Raw genomic sequence first — 20311 nt, forward strand, 5'->3', positions numbered from 1 at the left:
GAAAGAAAAGGTAGAGGATAGACTGAGTTTGCATTGAGTAGATTGCAAGTCCATTCGAGCCAGCGAGTATAGGTAGTTGCCCCTAAGAAGACTCGGGTTTGGTGAAAGGTGAATTCCATTTAAAGCGATGGCATACAAGTTCAACATACAAGAAAAGGTCAAGCCCTAAAATGGGATACCCCCAGTACGACTTGCGTTATGTAGAGTAAAAAAAAACTTGCATTATGTAGAGTGCAAGTCCATTCTACCCAACGAGCCTACATGCTTACTCCCATTATGACTTAAATCTGGCAAAATATGAGACCCATCTAAGGTGACAACATGCAAGTTCTACATATAAGAAAAATATGAGCCCTAGAAAGTAACTCACCATTTGCAATCAAGCTCACATTGAGTAGATTGCAAGTCTATTCTAGCCTACTAGTTTAGATGGTTAGCCCAGTGAAGATTTGGGTTTGCTTTGTAGTTTGTACTGCCCATCCAACAGGGAGCACACAAAAAAGTATTTTGACTTTCATCCTCACCTTATTTGTGCCCGCTCATCCGCGTGTGGGTAGAGGAAAATTGGAAGCATTCATAGAAAAGATATAACAAAATAGAAGGAGATTAAGGTTTCTTCTCCACCATTAGTTGTGAGATGAAGACGCTGATGCTTGAAATCAAGTTCAACATGAACTGTGTGGGGACTAGTCCATATAAGTTCAGAATATCTATCATTTCTAGTTATAGAGGTAGTTGCACACCCATTCTAAAGTGGACATGGTGGATACACAACTCACCCTCACTTTCACAATAAAGTTTTATCCTTGAAATAGTGTCCTAGGAGGACCATGTTGGTGCTCAATGGCGAATCAACAAAAGATCGAGCATACTCAAATATGTTAAAGATTTTATGTCACTTGATCAAATTCGTCATAACAAGAGCTGAGTTAGTTTCATTCACCATTAAGAAATAACTTAAAAGACTGGATGTAACAATCTGTTTGGTGAAACTATCCTAATCTTTACCAGGTGACTTAGGTTGAACTCATCTCCCACCAAGAACTAGCTTGATTTGGACTACTCCAGGAACTTGCTAGTCTCCACAACTGCAAACTTCAAATCTTGCATCATTCAATGAATAGATTCAATGACTTCATTAAAGGTGGCAGAGGAACTCAACATTTCTTTCGAAATAGCAACCTTCTCTTCTCCACCTCAACACTAATCTTAAAATTAGTAAGGTGATCCTTAACAGTACACACTCGATCCAGCACATAAGCCAGAGATAATTTATATCGATGAGTATAGCATCTGAGCCCCTTGACACCCAAGATGTGACGGACTCATGGATGATAGGAATCTCCTAATCAACAAGGTCGTGAGCCTCTTCAATTGGCATCCCCAAGAGCGGATTCATTAGAATTTTTCCCTTATAAAAAATATTCACCTTATCAAAAGTAGCGACCTCTGTTACCATCGCCGTAGCTTGTTCTCCTGCATTCAAAATTTGTTTTGCAGAAATCGCGCTTATCAAATGCCATAGAAGTTAGGAAGTGAGATTTTTTTTTCTAAGCGCTATGGGGAATCTCAATGAGCTATGCACCCAGGTACTTCACCCAAGGGTGGGAACCAAAGGCTTAAAGAGTAAGAATTGCAGCCTTTGATTCACTCGGCTGATAACCTAAAAACTTACTCATAGTCAGAAAGGTCCTATTTTTATTGGGATGGGATGGCATATGATCCTCTTGGACAATTCTTTTGAATGCAGGAAAAAAGAATAGTCTTACCTCCAAAGGCGATCAGTCATTGCCTAGCCTCCACTTACAAGGGATTCGAGAAAAGGGTGGAATGAATAAGCAAGTTGCCATCCTAAGCTTTCATTCTCTCTTGAACAGAACAGCATTACCTGACTTGAGGCAGTGACTTGACCCTCTAATGCAAGAATCGTTGGATCAACCACCCTTTCGGCCTTGAGCGCTTTGTGCAGCAAGTCTAATGTACCTCATAGAGGTAGAGGTCTCTTGTCAGAATCCAAATCAGGATGCCTCCTCATTAGGATAAATTATTACGTGCGGAGTCCGGACGGTAAAGAATCGACAGGATGTGAGTGTACACTGAGTATAATTTTGTACATAGTTTGGTTCTTTTTTTATACACAGTATGTTCAAACACTGTGTACACCCACATCTGGACGATTCTTTACTGTCCGGACTCCGCATAGAATAATTTCTCCCTCATTGCGCTTGAGGCCCACGTCTCTACCTTTTTCTTTGTTGCGATGAGTTGAATTGATTTTTTCCCTTTGCATTTTGCAAAGAATCACCTTGCATTTCTGGAGAGTCCTATGCAAGTTATGGTTGTCCACATTTACAACCTTCGAAGTGGGCTTTAGCCATTTTTAGGTAATTTGAAAAATGAAATCAAAGAAAGCAGAGCAATTTCAAAGAAGGGGGCTTCACCTAGTTGGAGAATTTTTGTATCCTCAAACAGATTACATACTTTATAATTGAGTACGGCATAAGAATGATGACATATTACCCCGAAGGGTAAAAATATGATTTCCTTATGGACTCAATGATAAAATTTACAATTTCAACATAGATTCCCCCATTCAATGTTTGGTTGAATGGGGTTTATTTATTTCTAGGGTATAAATGTCCCATAGGGGCAAGCCCTTATGATTAATTATATCCTAAGCTTTAGCTTGGGAAGATTTTTAATTAAACTAGTGATTTTCTTGTTTTGGAAGTCATTTAAATGTTGGCTAAATTTTGATTTTTTATATCTATGAAAGTCTTGCTTAAAGGTTTTGGGCCTTTAAGAGATTCAAGGAAGAATTGATCAACTTGGAATTAGATTTGAAATGAGAGCCAAATGAGGTGAAATAGGAGCACTTGATTCTGAGAAATCTCAGAGGTATTCGGACTATCCTATGTTGAGTTTTACATTTTAGAAATTTAATTTTGGTTTAAGTTGATATTTTTTATTAGAATGTTGGGGCTTAAATTCCATCAACACCTGTTGAAGGAATCGCCCGAAAGGTGGGGACTTATATAGTGATTTAAAATCAACTATTGCCTCAGATCCTAAAACTAAAGTGAGAGCTACTGATAGGTAGTGTCTCGAACCTAAATCTAACAGAATACAAAAGGACTTATAAGCTACATCTCACATGAGACATAGCCTGACCGACCTCTGGATTTACTGTCCTGCATGGAAAAGACTATCAGTTAGATCCTCCTAATCGCTTTTAAAACCATGTCGTCCGGTCTTAATGCAAATATAGAGTGGGAAGACTATTTTTATTTAAGTTGGGCTTATAGCTTGGCTTTGAGGCCAAGATGCCTATGTATGTAGGGTATGCAGAATGCAAACTCACAAATGTAGACTTTTTGTTATCCAGTCCTTAAGTGAGGGCTTTTTTACATGAGACACTTTTTTTGGGCTATGCATGTTTATCTTAATTCTTAAAAACTTGGCTCCTTAAAGGGAGTCATGCAATTTTCTTATTTAAAATACATGAAGCCTAGATTGATTTTAGGTTGTTTACAATTTGAATGGTAGAAAATTTATTTTATCCTAAGAGCCTATCGTATCACAAGTCCAGGCCACTCCCAAACAAAATAATATAATAAACCTAGGAAAGAGGCATGCTTTTTTAATGTGCTCTCAGTAAACAAACAACACATGTATATAAATCAATCAAAATAGAAGTACAAATAGTGTCCCAATTATTACAAACAGGTTTGACAGCTGAGTTGCCTGTCATTATACAACCTAATTAAATTTACATACTCTACTTGTGGGGGTCTTCAAGCTTTTCAAAGGAATCTTTGGGCTTCGCCTCCAAAAAGGTACATCCTTCCTCGATACACCTTTCCTTCTAGTCCAAAACCCCACAAGTTTTACATCCTATTTCTATCAAATATATTTGAAAAATATAAAAGACTCCAACCTATAAAATAAAGTTAGAAGCAGTTTATATGATAATCACATTACATTCCAAAATTGGCCTAGCACTTAGAGTGCTAAGCACCTGCTTCTATTCTATTGGCCATGCCTCTTAGGGGATTTTAAGCAGCGCCTGCAAGCAAACAACATTATGATAATCATGATTTAATTTACCCCCTCTTGGACATGACCACCTGCACAGAAAAGCATGTATATATTTCTATACTAACCACTTAAGGGCAAATGCCCACAACGCAGACAATCCAAAAGTCATTCACACCAAATCATCAATCCCATGCGCACACAAAGAAAAATTCTAATCCTAGTATGCCTAAGGGGTTGTGCACCTAAGTGTGTGAGGCTTGTGTGGTATGTCACACTAAGGGTTTTCTTAGAATTTGGATATAAGGGAGAAGGGCCCAACACATAGCTTTTGGGCTATATGCTGAAGAATTATTCTTAGCTTTGGAGTTAAAGAAGGGAGAGAAAGAGAGTCCAACACATAGCTTTTAGGCTACATGTTGGGAGGATTCTCCTTAGCTTTTGGAGCTAATAAGAGAAAGGGAATGAATGTTTCCTTTAGCTTTGAGGCTAAAGAAGGGGGAGAAAGGGAATCCAACATTTAGCTTTTGGGCCAAATGTTGGAGAATTCTCCTTAGCTTTTGAAGCTAAGAGGATGTATAAATTCAACATTTAGATTTTTGGCTAAATATTGGAAGGATTCTCCTTAGCTTTGGAGCTAAGAAGAGAAAGTGGGAATCTAACATTTAGCTTTTGGTCTAAATATTAGAGAACTCTCTCTAGCTTTTGGAGCTAAAGAGAGGAAACTCTCCTATGATTTGGAAGTTGGAGGAGAAAGTGAAGAAACCTATAGCTTTTAAGCTAAGGTAAGGAATTTTCTAAGGCTTTTGGAGCCTATAGAAGTGAAGGAGGATTTGTAATTGTGAGGTTAAAAATCAAGAGGGTGTCTCCCTGAATTTTTGTATTCAAGGAGGTGGGGTTTCACTTGCTTAGTTTAGGTTAAGGTTGGGAAAATTCCTTGGACTTTTTGGAGCCCAAAGAAAAGAGGGATGACTTGTAATTTTGGTTACAAGTCATCAAGAGTTACATGGACTTTTGGGTGTCCATGCAACAGAGTCCTTTCATCCAACTTGGGTTGGAGGAAAGGAATAGAAGATGAGAATACTTTAACACTTATTGGTTTTGGCTCAACAAATAGACAAATTTGATTCACTCAATATTGGTTGAGCGAATACCGTAATTTCTAGAACTCTTGAGTTGTATGGAGAGGGAATTTCTCTATAATTTTAGTTTGTAGAGAAGAAATGAGAAAATACAACTTGGATGTTGCAAGGCGGAAATATCTCTTTAAACATTTGTGTTAAAAAGAAGGTGACGTTCACCCCTTTAACTTGAGTTAGTGGGATGAGAGAGATTTCTACAATTCCTTTTGAGTTGTAGAAGGAGAGAAGAAGGTGCAACTTATGGGTGGCAAACTTCTGAATGCCTGTGAACATTTGATGTTCAAAGATAGGGGTATACACGCGCATTCACTTATTCTTAAAACTAGGTGGATGGAGAGATTTTCTACACTTTTTGTTTGGTAGAAAAGGAAAAGAATATGCAACTTAGAGGTTACACATTCTTGAGTGCCCTTGAACATTTGGTGTTCAAAAGGGGATAGCCATTCCCCTAAATTTAGGTTTAGTAGAATGAGAAGGCAGTTCGGATGCTTTCCTATAATTTCTATTTATAGGAGATGAGGGAGGAAATGCAACTTGGAGCCACAACCCCATGAGGATTCTTTGAATATTTGGTGTTCAAAGGGAAGTATACATTCTCAAAATTTGGATTGAGAGAATGAAAATATCTTCCTACAACCTTTGAGTTGTAGAAAGATGTGAAGGGATACACAACCTATAGGTTGCATATGAGAGGGTAAATCATTGAAAATGTGTGTTAGGCAATTGAGGGAAGAAGTGTGCAACTTGGGGGTTACAGGCTTATGATCATTCCCTGAACATTTGGTGTTCAAAGAGAAGTGTACATTTATTTGTTGACTTTGCATTTCAACAAACAAAGAAAGGGAAAGAAACTAGGATTTGATCCTAAAGTTAAAGGACTCATGCAATGATATGTTTAAAGGCTTGAGGAGCCTTAGAATATCTTGCATGAGAAGAGATTTGTTAGTTTCTTGTGTTCCAACAAATGGGATGGGAGAACTTGGAAGTTGGTTCCAAGTTAGAATGAATTTTATGCAATGACATGTTTGAAGCTTGGAGGTGCTCCAAATGTCATGCATAAGAGATGTAATTTGTAGTTTTGGAACTACGAATTGAGAAGGTCATCTACCTATATAGGTTAGGCAAATGAGATAAGCTAGATTTAGAATCCTAAGCCTAAAGAGGGAATTCTTTCATTGATCTTAGTGTCTCAAATGAAAGAAAGAGGTAGCTTAGACTTTTGGCTCTAAACTACAAAATCTTCATAATGATAAGTTGGAATTTTAGAGAATTCCAAATCATCACATATGAGAGGATAATTGTTCATTTGCTAACTTTATGTCGTTAGCAAATGGAAGGGGGACTTAGGATTTATTTCTTAAAATCTTTATGATTCATGTAGGGGAGCATTTGGAGCTTTGGAAGACTCCAAAGTGTCACACATGGATGTAATGTTTGTTTGTTAGATGCTCCAACAAACTAAGTAGGAGGGTTGAGAGTTTGGTTTCCAGCTCAAGTGATCCATATGATGGACATTTGGAGCTTAGAGAGGCTCCAAAATATTCCATATGGAGGTGCATAAATTTGTTGATTTTGTCTTTTCAACAAATAAAGAAGAGAAGAACTTGGGATTTGTTTCCAAGTTCAATGTCTCTTGGCATGTGTTTAGGATTTTAGGTAAATCCAAGTTAACATACACAAGGAGGGATATATGAGTGTTCATTGATTTTGTCTCAACAAACAAGAGGTGGATGACTTAGAATTTGTTTCTAAGGTTTACCAACCATGTAATGATATAGGTTGGAGCCTTTGAAGGCTCCAAATTATCATACATGAAAGGATTTTATGTTGGTTTCTTGTGCCAACAAAAGAGATGAAAGAACGTGGAAGTTAGTTCCAAGTCGCAAATGATTCATGCAATCTAACTCTTGGAGCTTTGATAATGCTCCAAGCATTATGCATGAAAGAGGGTGGATAAATGTTTATCAATTTTTTGTATCAACAAACACAAGGGTATGAACCTAGGATTTTGATCCCAAGTTAAAATGATTCACGCACTATAACAGTTGGAGCTTTGGGGACGCTCCAACTATCATGCATGAGGGAAATGGACATAAAGAAGAGGGCTTCCTACCCTCCTACAAATGATTTGGACTCATTTGAAGAAGGGAATGATACACTTTAGGGCTTTGAAAAAGGATTCCTAAATCAACTTTGACATGATTAGGAGACTTGAGAGCTTCCAATGATGTCCTCAAGATCAATTTGATAGGAATAGAAGCCTAGGGATAAGCATGTGATGGTTTTAACTCTAAACTTTGAGCTTTGTAAAGTATCACATATGATCTTGATTGGCTCTCCATTATGAAATCATCGACTAAACCCTTGGGGGTAATGTGAAGGATTTCATAATGAGTAGATATTGCTTTGGGCCGTTCAAATTCATTTGCGTACATATGTCATAATTTACAAAGAGCTACGAATTCTAATGTATGCATGCTTCTAATGTGTTAAAGTCACAATATTGAGTTTCCAAATTTAGAGATTTGCATGATTAAGAACAATCAATTACCCAATCTTGCGAGATATTACACATGGACCTAACCACAATGCTATTCATGTTGATTAAGTTCATGATCAAAAATTCGCAATAACTCAAAGAAATTCTCAAGCTTCCAAACATATGCACATTCACATAACCATAAATCATTTTTGGGCAATCTATGAATAAACGAAATGTGCACATAATTTGAACAAGTTGCAAGCTTTAAAATAATCCCTTATACATGTTCTTTCAAATATAAGATATCACATAAGCAAACTTGTACATTTTCAACACAAGGCAAGGTGTAGTCATAGGTGTTGGAAACCCATTAACTACACTAAATTAGCTCATCCAACATTTGAAATTAAATAAGTATGTTTACATGATTTTGCAATTCTTAGATAAAATATAAACTCAACAAATGTCATTTAATGCACTAGATCGTTCTTGGCACAATATTAGCATTAGGGGAAAGAAACATGACTTATAATGCAATGAAACATACACTTCATTCTACACTTTAGGATAGAAATATATCATCAAAACCTATGGTTCATTGTAGGTGAAGACTAAGCCATACGATATGAGTGCAAAATCATGCATTTGAGAAGTGTTGGACACCAATCCAACACCCCTATGCGCATTAAAATCCTTTCGGAACTCTCACATGAGAATCCACAAATGAAAATTACCAAATTTTCACTGATTTCCGAAGAGGACAGCCAACGAGAGATTTTGGGAGACCAAAAATCAAAGTTTCTAGGGACCTAGGGCTTGGGGACGTCAACAACACATCAACAGCTAGGGGGGCCTTAGGACTTCGCCTAAGTTTTATTGTTATACCTCTTCTGGATTGTCTTAACGCTCTTATCCAAGCTCCAAGCACTGTCCAAGCTCCGATTCAAGCTCCGGATCGCTGTCCAAGCTCCAATCCAAAAGCTCCAAAGTTGCTCCAAGCTGCTCCAAGGGAGGAAGATCGCTGTCCAAGCTGTTCTGGTCGTCGCCGCCGCTGTCCAAGGTGCTCCGGGTGCCTCCTTTGTTGTCCAAGGTGCTCCCAAGGGAAGAAGACTGCTATTTGGAATGTCTTGGAGGCTCCACTTGCTGTTTGGAAACTTCCAATAGCTTCCAACTCGCTACGAACTCACCGGAGTTGAAGAAGAAAGGAGTAGAAGCCTTCCTCCAGAGGAAAAGCCGCTCCAGCTTCGGAAGATCCGGCGGATGTGGGAGAGGGAACCTTTGGAGGGCTCGGCCAAGGGTTCAAGTGGAGTCGGACTTGAGTTCCACATGACTGGGAGGTCGCAAACAGGGAGAGATCGCGCGAACAGAGGCTTCAGGGCGAGCAGAGCTTTCGCACGTGAGCGCGTAGTCGGACGCAGCCTGCTGTGCAGACAAGGATTTCGCCTGGAGCTCCCTCTTCTCTCGCTCTCTGGATCGGGACAGGCCAAACGAAAACAACAGGGGAGCCGAATGAGGCTCCCCTCTCTCCTTCGTTTGCTTTGAGGCTCCTGCAGAGAGCCGCCTGAAACATCATTTCTCCCCACGAAACGAGGGAAAATCTATCTAAGTAGATTTTCTGGTGGATTTGACATGAAATTTGGGCAAGATTTGAGATAAAATCTCAGCCCTAAGTCACAGCCCAAATTGGTTGATTTGGGCTGAAATTTAGTTCGAATCAAACTCGACTTGGATCGATTTGGATCCGATCGAGTTAATTTCATGATATTAAACTCGAATCAGCGCTGAATTGGGCTCGACGACACTCGACGGGGTTTGATTTAATTTGATTGATTTTAATTTAATTAAATTGAAGCTTAATTTGGGTCAATTTCGCCTCGACAACGATCGATTGGGTTGATCGAGCGCGATGAGTCGGGCTCGATTGGGGTTGAGTCGATGCGAAAATATTCGTCAACACACCCCTATCTATAGTTCACCACACATAAAATCGAATCGACATCAATATTGAAATTATAAATAAGGCACCTTTCCTGAGGGCATCTTTCCTTATGTAATTTAAGGCTATCCACATTTATGACTTGCAGAGTGCGATCTACCATTTTTAGATGAGTTCAAAGAAAAATCAAGAAAGAAAAGAAATTTCAAAGAAAGGGGCTTAACCCCTATTTATAGCTCATCTCACTAAAAGTCAAATCAATGTCAATATTGAATTATAAATAAGGCACCTTTCCTAATGAAAGAATCTTTTAGGGCAATAAATCTTGCCAACTTCTCTTTACTAGTTAGAGAAAATAATAAATACTCTTGTTTAATTCTCTTGTTCCTTTTGCATATTACTCGTCAAAGGTATGTTGGGGATAACGAGTAAACACTATAATGAAAAAATAAGTAAAAGCAGTGGAAAAATAAAGGACACTAGGATTTAACATAGAAAAATTCAAAATAGGGAAAAAAAAACCACGAAGCTACATCACGCCAAGAAATCCACTATGAAAATAGGAGAAATAAGTATAGATCTCTCCTCTCTCGCTCTCTCATTTCTTCTCTTCTCACATGCACCGCTCTTAATATCTAACCAACCCAAAATATAAGAGAAAGTCAAGTAAATAGCCCTTCAGAAAAATTAGAAAGAAAATTGTTTAGCTGTCTCGCAGCGCTGCAGTGCTCAGACCTCTGTCTTGATTCGTCGTGGCGCCATATCTAGACCGTTACTGAACTAATTATTAATTAAAGTTATTAAATTTATTTAATTAAATGTTAATTAACTAAATGAAAGGTCAACTCATTCATTAGTGTTGTAGCAGTTTAATTAATAATAAGTATGGTTGTGGCAGATCCTGTTTCCCACTTACAAACACATGCATGACTTCAGCAGCTGATCAATTGGATCCTACGGCTGCTTAAGTGGTAAGAGTTAGTGGAGTTTGTATAATAGGAGTAAGTAAATAAGCATAACTACAATTTCTCTTCATTCCCTTTCCCCACCTGTTTTCTTTGGATTTCGAACAGAGCAAGCAACGGGCAAGCAGAGGAGCTGGGAGGCGGAAGTGTGGGCTACTATAGAGGAAGAATTCAGCAATGTTAAGGTAACATGTAGAGAAGGAGAATCTGAACAGACCTCCTTACTAACACCTATTCTGAAATGCCTCTATTAGAATCAGAGAATAAGTAGTCTATTTAGAATATCCTAACATATCATATCAAGCATTATACTTCATAACATGAAGCATACGTATTATATCTCAAATAAAATGCACATCTCAATTGAAATATAGAGTTTTATTAAAACTTTTAAAATTTACTTACATACTCAAAAGTCTGTACAACTTCTACTCAGATAGCCCCAAAAAGTGTATGTACACAAAAGTGTAGTGAATTGTCCTGACTACTACTCCACTAGCTCCTTCCCCTTGTGTGCAGTACAACCACTGGTAACAAACTAGAGCTCAATGAAATACACAAGCAATGTATAAAAAATAATAATGAACATGCTGACAATTAATGTAAAACGCATGTATATTTTCATACTAAATATAAGAACTACATGACTCCACTTTCTATTTTATTTACTGTTCAACACATTTATACAAGTTATATGATGGTTATAGACTTTTTCACTATTCCAGTTTTTTCATTTCAAGGTTAGATCTGAATTTTCAACTTTTAGGATTTTGGCTGTTCTCTTATTCAAGTTTATGTCTATATTTTCAACTTTTAGAATTTTGAGAGTGTAGGTTTATCTCGTCAGATCTTTCTCCTTTATTTGTGCAGTCATATTTCCCATATATGACTTATTTCACTTTTCAATATCATTCACTTTTAATAATCATAAAAGATGTTATTGGAGTCACTACATAGACCTCCTTTGTTATAGTCTAAGATGATTTTTTTTTTTTTTTTTTTTTTGGGGGGGGGGGGGGGGGGGTAAAATTATCGGTGTGACATCACCTCTCAATGAAGTTTGTCTAAGTTATTCATAAATTAGCTAACTATTCCCACTGCATATGTCATGTTAGATCTCATATAGATCATAACATATATCAAACTTCCAATTGCTGAAGCATACGAAGTCTTCTTCATCTATTCTTCCTCTGCTTAAAATTTAGGCAAGTTTTTCTTGGTTAACTAAAAGTGACTACCCAAGGGAGTGTAAACTGGCTTTGCCTCACTTATGTTGAATCTCTGAAGTACCTTTTCAATATACTCAGCCCGGAACAACTTCATTATACTTGCACTTCTATCTCTACTGATTCTCATATCGAGAATTTTCTTTACTGGACTTAAGATCTTTTATTTTAAACTTTTTTTAAAACTATTCCTTCAAATATTTTATCTTCTTCATATCTAACCCTACAACCAGCATACTATCCACATACAAAAGTAGAATAATATAACAACTATCAAAATATTTGAAAAAATAACACTGATCATCCTGGCACTTCTTGTACCCATTATCTGACATAAAATCTGTCAAATCTTCTATACCACTATCTTGGTGTCTGCTTCAGCCCATATAGCTTCTCTTGAGCATACACACCAGATCTTTATTACATGTGATCATATATCCCTAAGATTGCACCATGTACAGTTTTTCATCAAGGTCAATATGAAGAAATGTCTTTACATCCATCTGTTCTAGATATAAATTCTTTGCTACTATCATACTCAGTACAACTCTAATTGTAGTCATTTTCATTAGTGGAGAAAATTTCAATGAAGTTCACTCATTCCTTTTGCTAAAAACTTTTAACTACAAGCCTGACCTTGTAGTGCTTGCCTCCATAAAGTTCTTTTTTTTCAGTCTGTAAACCCACTTGTTCTGCAGCGCTTTCTTGACATCTAGTAACTTTGTCAACTCCCAATTTTGATTCAACTCAAGTGAACGCATCTCATTATCAATGGCTTGCTTCCACGCTTTTGAACCGTCAACTTGAATGGCCTCATCATAGCACTTTGGTTCACCACTATCTATCAGTAATAGATAGTACAAGGAAGGAGAATATCATTGTACTGGCCTTGAGATTTTGCTAGATTTCCTAATTTCAGTAGTAGGTGTCTAAGGTATTCTCTATATTTTATTAGCTTTGTCTTCTTGATCATCATCATCCTCAATTTCAACATATTTGAAAGAATCTTCAAGAGTCCCATTTCTATCATTGTACATTTTATTTTCATTGAATTTAATAATTCTGCTCCTGGTGAATTTTTTATTCTAATAATCCCATAAATTGTAACAAATTTGTTTGAGCCATATTCAATAAATATATATTTGATCTTACATCAACAGAACATAGTATGAACAACTAAAAACTTTGAGGTGGGACATAATAACCTTCTTTCTACTCTAGACTTCCTCAGATAACCCCTTATTTAGAGAAACTGAAGGACCGCAATTGATCAAATAAACTGCAGTATTCACTGCCTCTGTCTAGAACTACTTGGATAGACCAACATGTAACCTCATGCTTCTGGTATGCTTAGTGATAGTTTTATTCATACGCTCTGCAATACTATTTTGTTGTGGTGGTGTTGGAACAGCGAAATCATGCTTAATCTCATTCAAAGCACAAAACTCTTTGAACTTTTTATCATGATACTCGCCACCATTATCTAATTTGAGACACTTGAGCTTCAACATTTCTCAAGCTCAACTTGGGCCTTTCACTTCTTAAAAGCATCAACACATCTGATTTGTGTTTTAAGAAGTACACCTGTACTTTTTTACTGTGATCATCAATAAATATAACAAAATACAAAGATCCTCGTATTGAAGTAATTGGAGCATGACCCCATGCATTAGCATGTACTAACTCCAACTTCTTAAAATTGACCTTTCAACCAGTATTTGAAAAACTCACCCTGTGTTACTTGGCATATACATAGTCTTCGCAAAATTTTAAATTTATAGATTTTAAACCATGAAGCTTTCCTCTAGTAAGAAGTGAATGCATACCTTTCTTACTCATATGACCAAATCTTCAATGCCAAAGCTATGTAGAACTATATGTGTAGGTTGATGTTTAATTATGAAATTACACGCTTGATGAAGAGTATGAATAATTATTAAAATTCTAACGATTTAAACGAAAGATTGAAAACAATAAAGAGATGATTAGCTTAGGCAATCAATTACATGATACCTATTAGGAGCACAAAATAACCAATTCAAATCAAGTTTTGCATCACGTGGGGGTTTTCGAAGGAAATCTTTAGATTAACATTTAGACTAGTCAATATTAAGATCCCTCACTCACACTCTTAATAATTGGTTAGGCATAGAAAGCTTGCATAATCTTCATGATGCCACAATCGAGGAAGACTTAGAAGGAAGAAGATTCGGGAGAGAGTTCACCTTCGTCCGGATTCGGAAGAGAGTTGCCACTGAACGGGAGGTTGTCGTTGATCAATAGCGACTGCAAGGGAGAAGATGATTCATTCCACATATTCTTTGACGGAGTGGTCGTTCTCAAGATCTATGTCGAAGAATGGAGATCAGAGAATGTTGATTAATCCTTGATCATCAAATACGAAGCCGTGATTATGCTCCGGGTCGGCCATTCATGAGTGGATAGCAAACTAACAAGTTCTGAAAGTTGGACATCAAGTTAACTTGTGCTGGAAACTCTGGACAGCTAGCGGGAAAAGTTCCGGGCAGCAACTAAGAGGGTCTGGACAGCGAAACAATAGGTTTATGCTTGCTGGAATTTTTGGACAGCAAGTTTCGAACGCCTAGGAAATATGGACAGCATCTTGGGAGATCAAATTCCTGGAGTAGAAGCTATTTGGGAAGACAGCATTAGGTGATTGACATGTGTAAGCATGGGGGCCGACGGTTAGGTTGAGTAGGGGATTTAATTGGAGGAATTTAGAAGCTTGCTAAGTATGAAATATTAAATAAGAAAGGAGGAATTATGGCTAAGTATGGATTTAATGATAGGATTTATGGGTTGATAGATTTGGAACTTTAAAATAGGAAGGGATATTTAAATCAATTCTTATTTAAAACTCAAATAGGGCATGAATTGTGGACTTTCCTAAAATAACTTTCTCTATTTTAGGAAATAATTTTCAAATTCAAATTCATTTAAATTTGAATTTAAAGACTTCCAAGTGTGAGAGGGGTTAATTTTGGAAAGTGCTTGAATGCTAAGTTTGAAAATTTGATTCCAAGGGAAGGGGGATAGAGCCGACGGCTAGGGAGTGGATGGGTGACCAGCCGTTGGAGGGGGGACAGCCTAAGGTTTGGGGGTTTGGAGTTCGGCCAAGGAAGAAAGGGGGAAGGGTGGGGTCGCCTTAGGGTTTTTGGGTGTGGCGTTTCGGCCAAGAGAGAGATGGGAGGATGGGGCCGGTAGTTTGGGGAGAAGAGAGGGGAGGAGGTTGGTGGATGAGGTGGACCACGAGCCTGGACGTTTCCTGCAGCTGGTGGGTAGTATGTTGCCCTCACCTAGGGATTTCAAACTCTTACAAGAGATCTCAAACTCACCAAAACACAAGTGCAGGAAATTTTCTTTATCATCATCATCCTCTATAAGGAAGAGAAGGGGGCTATAAATAGCCAAATTATAATAGTAAAACCAAAAGACAAAAGTTTCCCCTGGGGTCACATGAACCTACTTCCTCAAGTGAGGGTAAAATCGAAAAAGATATCATAATAAATCAAATACAAATAATAGCTCAAAAAAATTGGTGTAATCAATCATGGTCATAGATCTCTAGCCTCTTCTCTGGTAAACTCTCCACTGTCGGATGTCCTCATCACAAATACCTCCATTAACATCTAAATTTGTTACTCTAATAGAATTTGTTATAGTATTGATAACATACAGGGTGCCTTTAATACTATCACGAGCTATAACCATAACCCATTTTGTCACCTTCCACGTATATCCTATGAATGATGTTACATGGCTTAAGTTTGCAAGCTTACTCACAGAAAGTAAACTCCTCTTCTGACAAGGAACATGCCTAACATTCTCGAGTCTCTAAATTAACCCATCCAACATTATGATATCAATATCTCCTTGTCTAATAATGTTGCATGGTTTGTTGTCCCCAAGATACACTTTACCCAAATCATTTTTAGTATAGTTTTTAAATGCCTCCTTATTAGTACTTGCATGAAAAGAAGCACATGAATCTATCCCCCAAGATTCAAACTTGTCCAGAGATAAAATCAGAGAGTCTGACTGACATTCTTCTGTAGATACATTTGCGGAATGATTTTTTCTTGACCTTCACCATTGCCCTTCTTCGGAATTGTACTATCCTTCTTCAAGTGACATTTCTTTTCATAGCTCCAACACAACTTTTCCTCTACCTAAAGTAGACTTTCCTCTCTTGGATTTAAATCTCTCAATGCTTGGATTTCTCTCTAAATCCCTTCCTCTTGCTTCAACATTAGAGTATAATTTCAAGATTCACCGTTCGTTCTCCTACGAACCTCTTCATTAAGCACTAACCTTGTAATATCTTCGAAGTTTAGCTTTCAACTTCCTGAAGAGTTACTCATAGCAATAATGCCAACTGAAAAAAATTTACTCATCGCAGTGTTCAGGTTGTTCAAGTGTTCCACCATTGAGGTGTTGTTCAACATCTTTATATTGAATAGCTTATTTATCAAGAACACTTTGTTTGAGGCTGATGACTTCTTATACATCTTAGTTAGTGTGGCCATGAGATTGACTATAGTCCCTTCTCACTTACAATGATGAATGCAATAGATGAGGAAAATGCAAGCCGTATCAAATCTACTGTAGTCCAGCCAAGAACCTATCACTCTGTAGTCATAGAATCTAGCTCTTTGGTGATTTATTCTAACGACAAATACAATTTCTGATACAAAAATTCTTCAATTTGCATCCTCCAGAATGCGAAGTTCGAATCGTTGAACTTTTTTTTAATCTTGTATCTTGTTTCATCCGTCGTTACTACCACTCGAACTAAACAACCTGGCTCTGATACAAGTTGTTGGGGATGAGGAGTAAACACCATAATGATGAAACAAGCAAGAAAGTAAAAGCAACAAAAAAATAAAAGACACCAAGATTTAACGTGGAAAAATTCAAAATATGGAAAAAAAAAATTACGGAGCCACACGATACTAAGAAATTCATTATGAAAACGAGAGAAATAAGCATAAATCTCTCTTCTCTCTCACTCTCATTTCTTCTCTTCTCACATGCACCATTGTCAATGTCTAACCAATCCAAAATATAAGAAAGACAAGTAAATAACCCCAAGGGATGTAATCCTTTAAAAAAATGAGAAAGAAAACCGTCCAGTTCATCTCGCATAGCTGCAGTTTGGGGTGCTGCAGTGCTTAAACCTCTATCTTGATCTGCCATTGCGCCATGTCTTGACCGCTGCGGCGCTCTATCGTTCAACGCTGGGGCGCTCAGGAACACAACGCAGGGCACTCTGGTATACAGTGCTGGGCGTTGTACGAGAAAAAAAAAATTAGGGGTAAACTCTCCAGCAAGCATAACAAACTTGAGGTCCGAGGCAACAAAATAATCCGATTGGTTAACTCAATTAGATTCTACATATTAGAAGGTATAAGAGAATCATGGAACTAAATGCATATCCTAATGCACAGGTCTAAGAATTCATAGAGATCATACAGTCTTGTTGAGGAATCAAAAGAGATCAGGCAAACTTGCCTTAATAGATTTTGACTAAAGAGGACCCTTGCCTTGGTTATGAGGGATACAACTAAAGTACAGTTATCCCAACTAGGGGGCAACGACCTTGAAAGAACTACATTAGATTAACTTGCTCAGTTGAGGCACTTATCTCAAAAGAACTCTGCTAATTAGGGCAGTCATCTCAAGAGAACTTGCCATAAATCGATGGTCACTCACCTATAAGGCAGGAAATGCTCATCCACTTGACAATAACAACTTCAGCAATTCAACCAACGCCATAGCTAGAAAACTTGTATGCTGGAAGAAGTCACTAGAGGCACCAGCCAGCGGTATTCGCTGAAGGCTCTTTAAGGGTACTCATCGAAGGTGTTTCAGGGCCACACTAGAGTCCAGTACATGTGTAACCACCAAAGTTTTGTATATATGTAGTCTTTAAAATTCTATTCATGAGTCTATAACAAACAACTCATACATTATTTTTTTTTTATTTTTTGTATGCAGCCTCTCTTGTAGCCTTCTTAACCTATAAATATAGAGTTGAGATGCATTTATTGGGATTCATGTCAATTATTGTTCACAAAATGGAAATAGAACTTCAGAGCTTTTTTCTTTTCCTCACTTGCCCCTTTTTTGCTCTAAAATATAGCCTAGATAGTTTTGCAACTGGAGTTAAGGTGTTGTTCATGGATAAATTTGGATCTAATGCGTACTTTTTTAGATGCGATGATAATGGATTTCTTTCTGTTAATTGTGTTTTTCTTGCCCAGGTAAGTTCCCAATAGCTTGATGATTATATGGTGCCTTCCTTTTTAACAGGTATGTGTTGAAAATTTGAAGCTTGGCAGAGTCATTTAAGGCAGCAAACATTCTTTTACTTCTATCAAAGAAAAGATTCTCTCACATCTAGATTATTATTTTAGATGCATAAATTAAAATGTTTAGAGGGACAAATTAGATTTTGTCAAAATGTGACATGAGGATATTGTATTTCACTATTATATTTTTTTTGCCTCGTATGTAACTGGTATTATTTGCACGCACTTATAGGCTTCGTTTGGGACGGCTTTCTTATTACTTGTTAAAGCAGCTTTAAGAAGCAGTAAGAAAGCCGTCTCAAGGCTTCATTTGGAACGGCTTTCTTACTGATTTTTAAAACAGTTTTTTAGTACATAAATTTTTAGTTTTTAATAGAAAGCTGCTTTAAGAAGCAAGAAAAAAACCATAGTGTCTATGGAACCATATATTTTGCAGTGCCTATGCGCTGTAACAATAAATTCCCCCAATGACATGGTGTCTATGGAACCATATTATTTCTCGTTGTTTTTTGTTTATTATAGGTAACGATATTGCTCTTAATTATAGGCCAATCAATGGTCGCTTAATTCAATAATTTTTGGAATTTGTATTGGTTCCTTTCTATTCAGATTTTCACCATCAGCAAATTTTCACCATATTTTAGTAGTCTTCAACGATATATGCCTTCGTGGTGTAATTTCTTTTTGCTGGAAGATCTTGTTGGACGTATCTTAAAGTTTCTCTTACTAAAATTCATTGAACACTGCCAAATATTAAGAGTATTAGATTTTGTTTGGGACAGTTTTCTTCCTGTTTTCTAAATAGTTTTTTAATACTAAAAGCTGCTTTAAACAGTAGTAAGGAAGCTGTCCCAAAGAAAGCCTTAGGCTTTGTTTGGGATTTTTTTTTTTACTTTTTAAAGTAGCTTTCTTGTATAAAAAAATTAATTTTTGTATTAAAAAATTACTTTAAGAAGTAATAAAAAAACCGTCCTAAAACCTTACTCTCCATCATTTAGATTCTGTTGAGACACGGGGTTCGCTATTCTAACTATTATATGCCAGTTTAGCTGTGGAGCTGTTTGTTTGTATTTTAAGAATACAATGTAGATAATATAAAGCAAATGCAATGCATTCTTTTTATGTAAAACTGTTTAGTTGATTGTAAAATAAATGGAGTGAAATTATTTATTTGGTTTGTTTGGATGTAGAAAATACCATAAAAACTACTCATGATATTTAGTTTAATTATAAGATTCTAAATTTGGTACTACAAAAAAAAAAAAGAGTAAATAAAGAAAAGTACGAAGAAAGATAAAAATAAAATGGAGAAAAGGGCAAATTATTATGTTCGGTGTTCGGATTCGTCCGGGCATCAATTTAGATGCATCACGTCATTAAAATATATTGGGCTCCAGTGTATTTGGATGATGTGGCGCGTCTGAATTAGATGTCCGGATGTCCGTAAAAATTCGCATAGGAAAAGAGGTGGCTTTGGGTAATAAACAGTTGTTTTCCATCGTGGCAAAACTTTTGTTTTATTGTTTTTCTCTGCCAGAAAAGTACGATTTTAATTTTTTAGGTCTTCTAATCTAAATTTTCACTTACTTTTTAACTTCCCCAAGCAACTAAAATGTCCAAATTTGTTCAAATTAAATGTCCGCTCAACGGTCTAAAGCTAAACTACCTTCACTACTAAGGCTTCGTTTGGGACGGCTTTTTTACTGCTTTCTAAAACAGAGTTTTAGTACAAATTTTTTTATTTTTGTACTAAAACTCCGTTTTAGAATATATAAAGTTTATAATATAGAAAATAAAAAAAATTAAAATATTATGACTTAAACTTAATATATAATATAGTTTAATATTTATCATTCCTGGAGCTCATTTTGCTTTCAGGCGTTCATTTAGTTTCACAAGATAAGGGAGGGTTAAAATTTTTGCCATTTAAATGAACTAAAAAAAGAGCTCAATTATTAAATGAAAAAAAAAAAAAAAAGAGCTCTATGATTTGAACTTATATAACTCATCTGATAGGTATGCTAATGGTTCAGCTAGGCTAAGTTCATGTTGTTGGGATAATTTATAATACGGGAATTTAAAGGTTTGTTTTAGTATTTATTTTTAAAAAAATTAAAATCTTAATTTAAGTTCTTAAAGCCAAGCTTGAACTTTTTTTTTGGGTAAAAGAGCTGCCTTAAGCATCCTTTAACT

At 36.7% G+C, this 20311-nt stretch overlaps 1 protein-coding gene across 8 annotated transcripts in view; it reads left to right on the forward strand.

Annotated features, from left to right (window-relative positions):
• Positions 1–18319, forward strand: part of LOC110106909 (ubiquitin carboxyl-terminal hydrolase 22) — an 83167-nt gene extending 64848 nt beyond the window's left edge. For 4 of the 8 annotated variants that reach the window (XM_028699862.1, XM_020836993.2, XM_028699865.1 and 1 more), the window contains one exon: positions 18120–18319. Coding sequence is in view for 1 of the 8 variants with exons in the window: in XM_028699866.1 (XP_028555699.1) it covers positions 18120–18130 (11 nt within the window). In the remaining 7 variants the exon portion in view is untranslated. Of the gene's footprint in view, positions 1–10493; positions 10567–10668; positions 10746–18070 lie in introns of all 8 variants that reach the window. The other 4 variants (XM_020836991.2, XM_020836992.2, XM_028699864.1 and 1 more) reach the window with 2 other exon arrangements.
• Positions 18320–20311: the final 1992 nt, after the last annotated feature.

This window comes from Dendrobium catenatum, unplaced genomic scaffold (genome assembly GCF_001605985.2).
Source record: "Dendrobium catenatum unplaced genomic scaffold, ASM160598v2 fragScaff_scaffold_1400, whole genome shotgun sequence".
NCBI lineage: Eukaryota > Viridiplantae > Streptophyta > Magnoliopsida > Asparagales > Orchidaceae > Dendrobium > Dendrobium catenatum.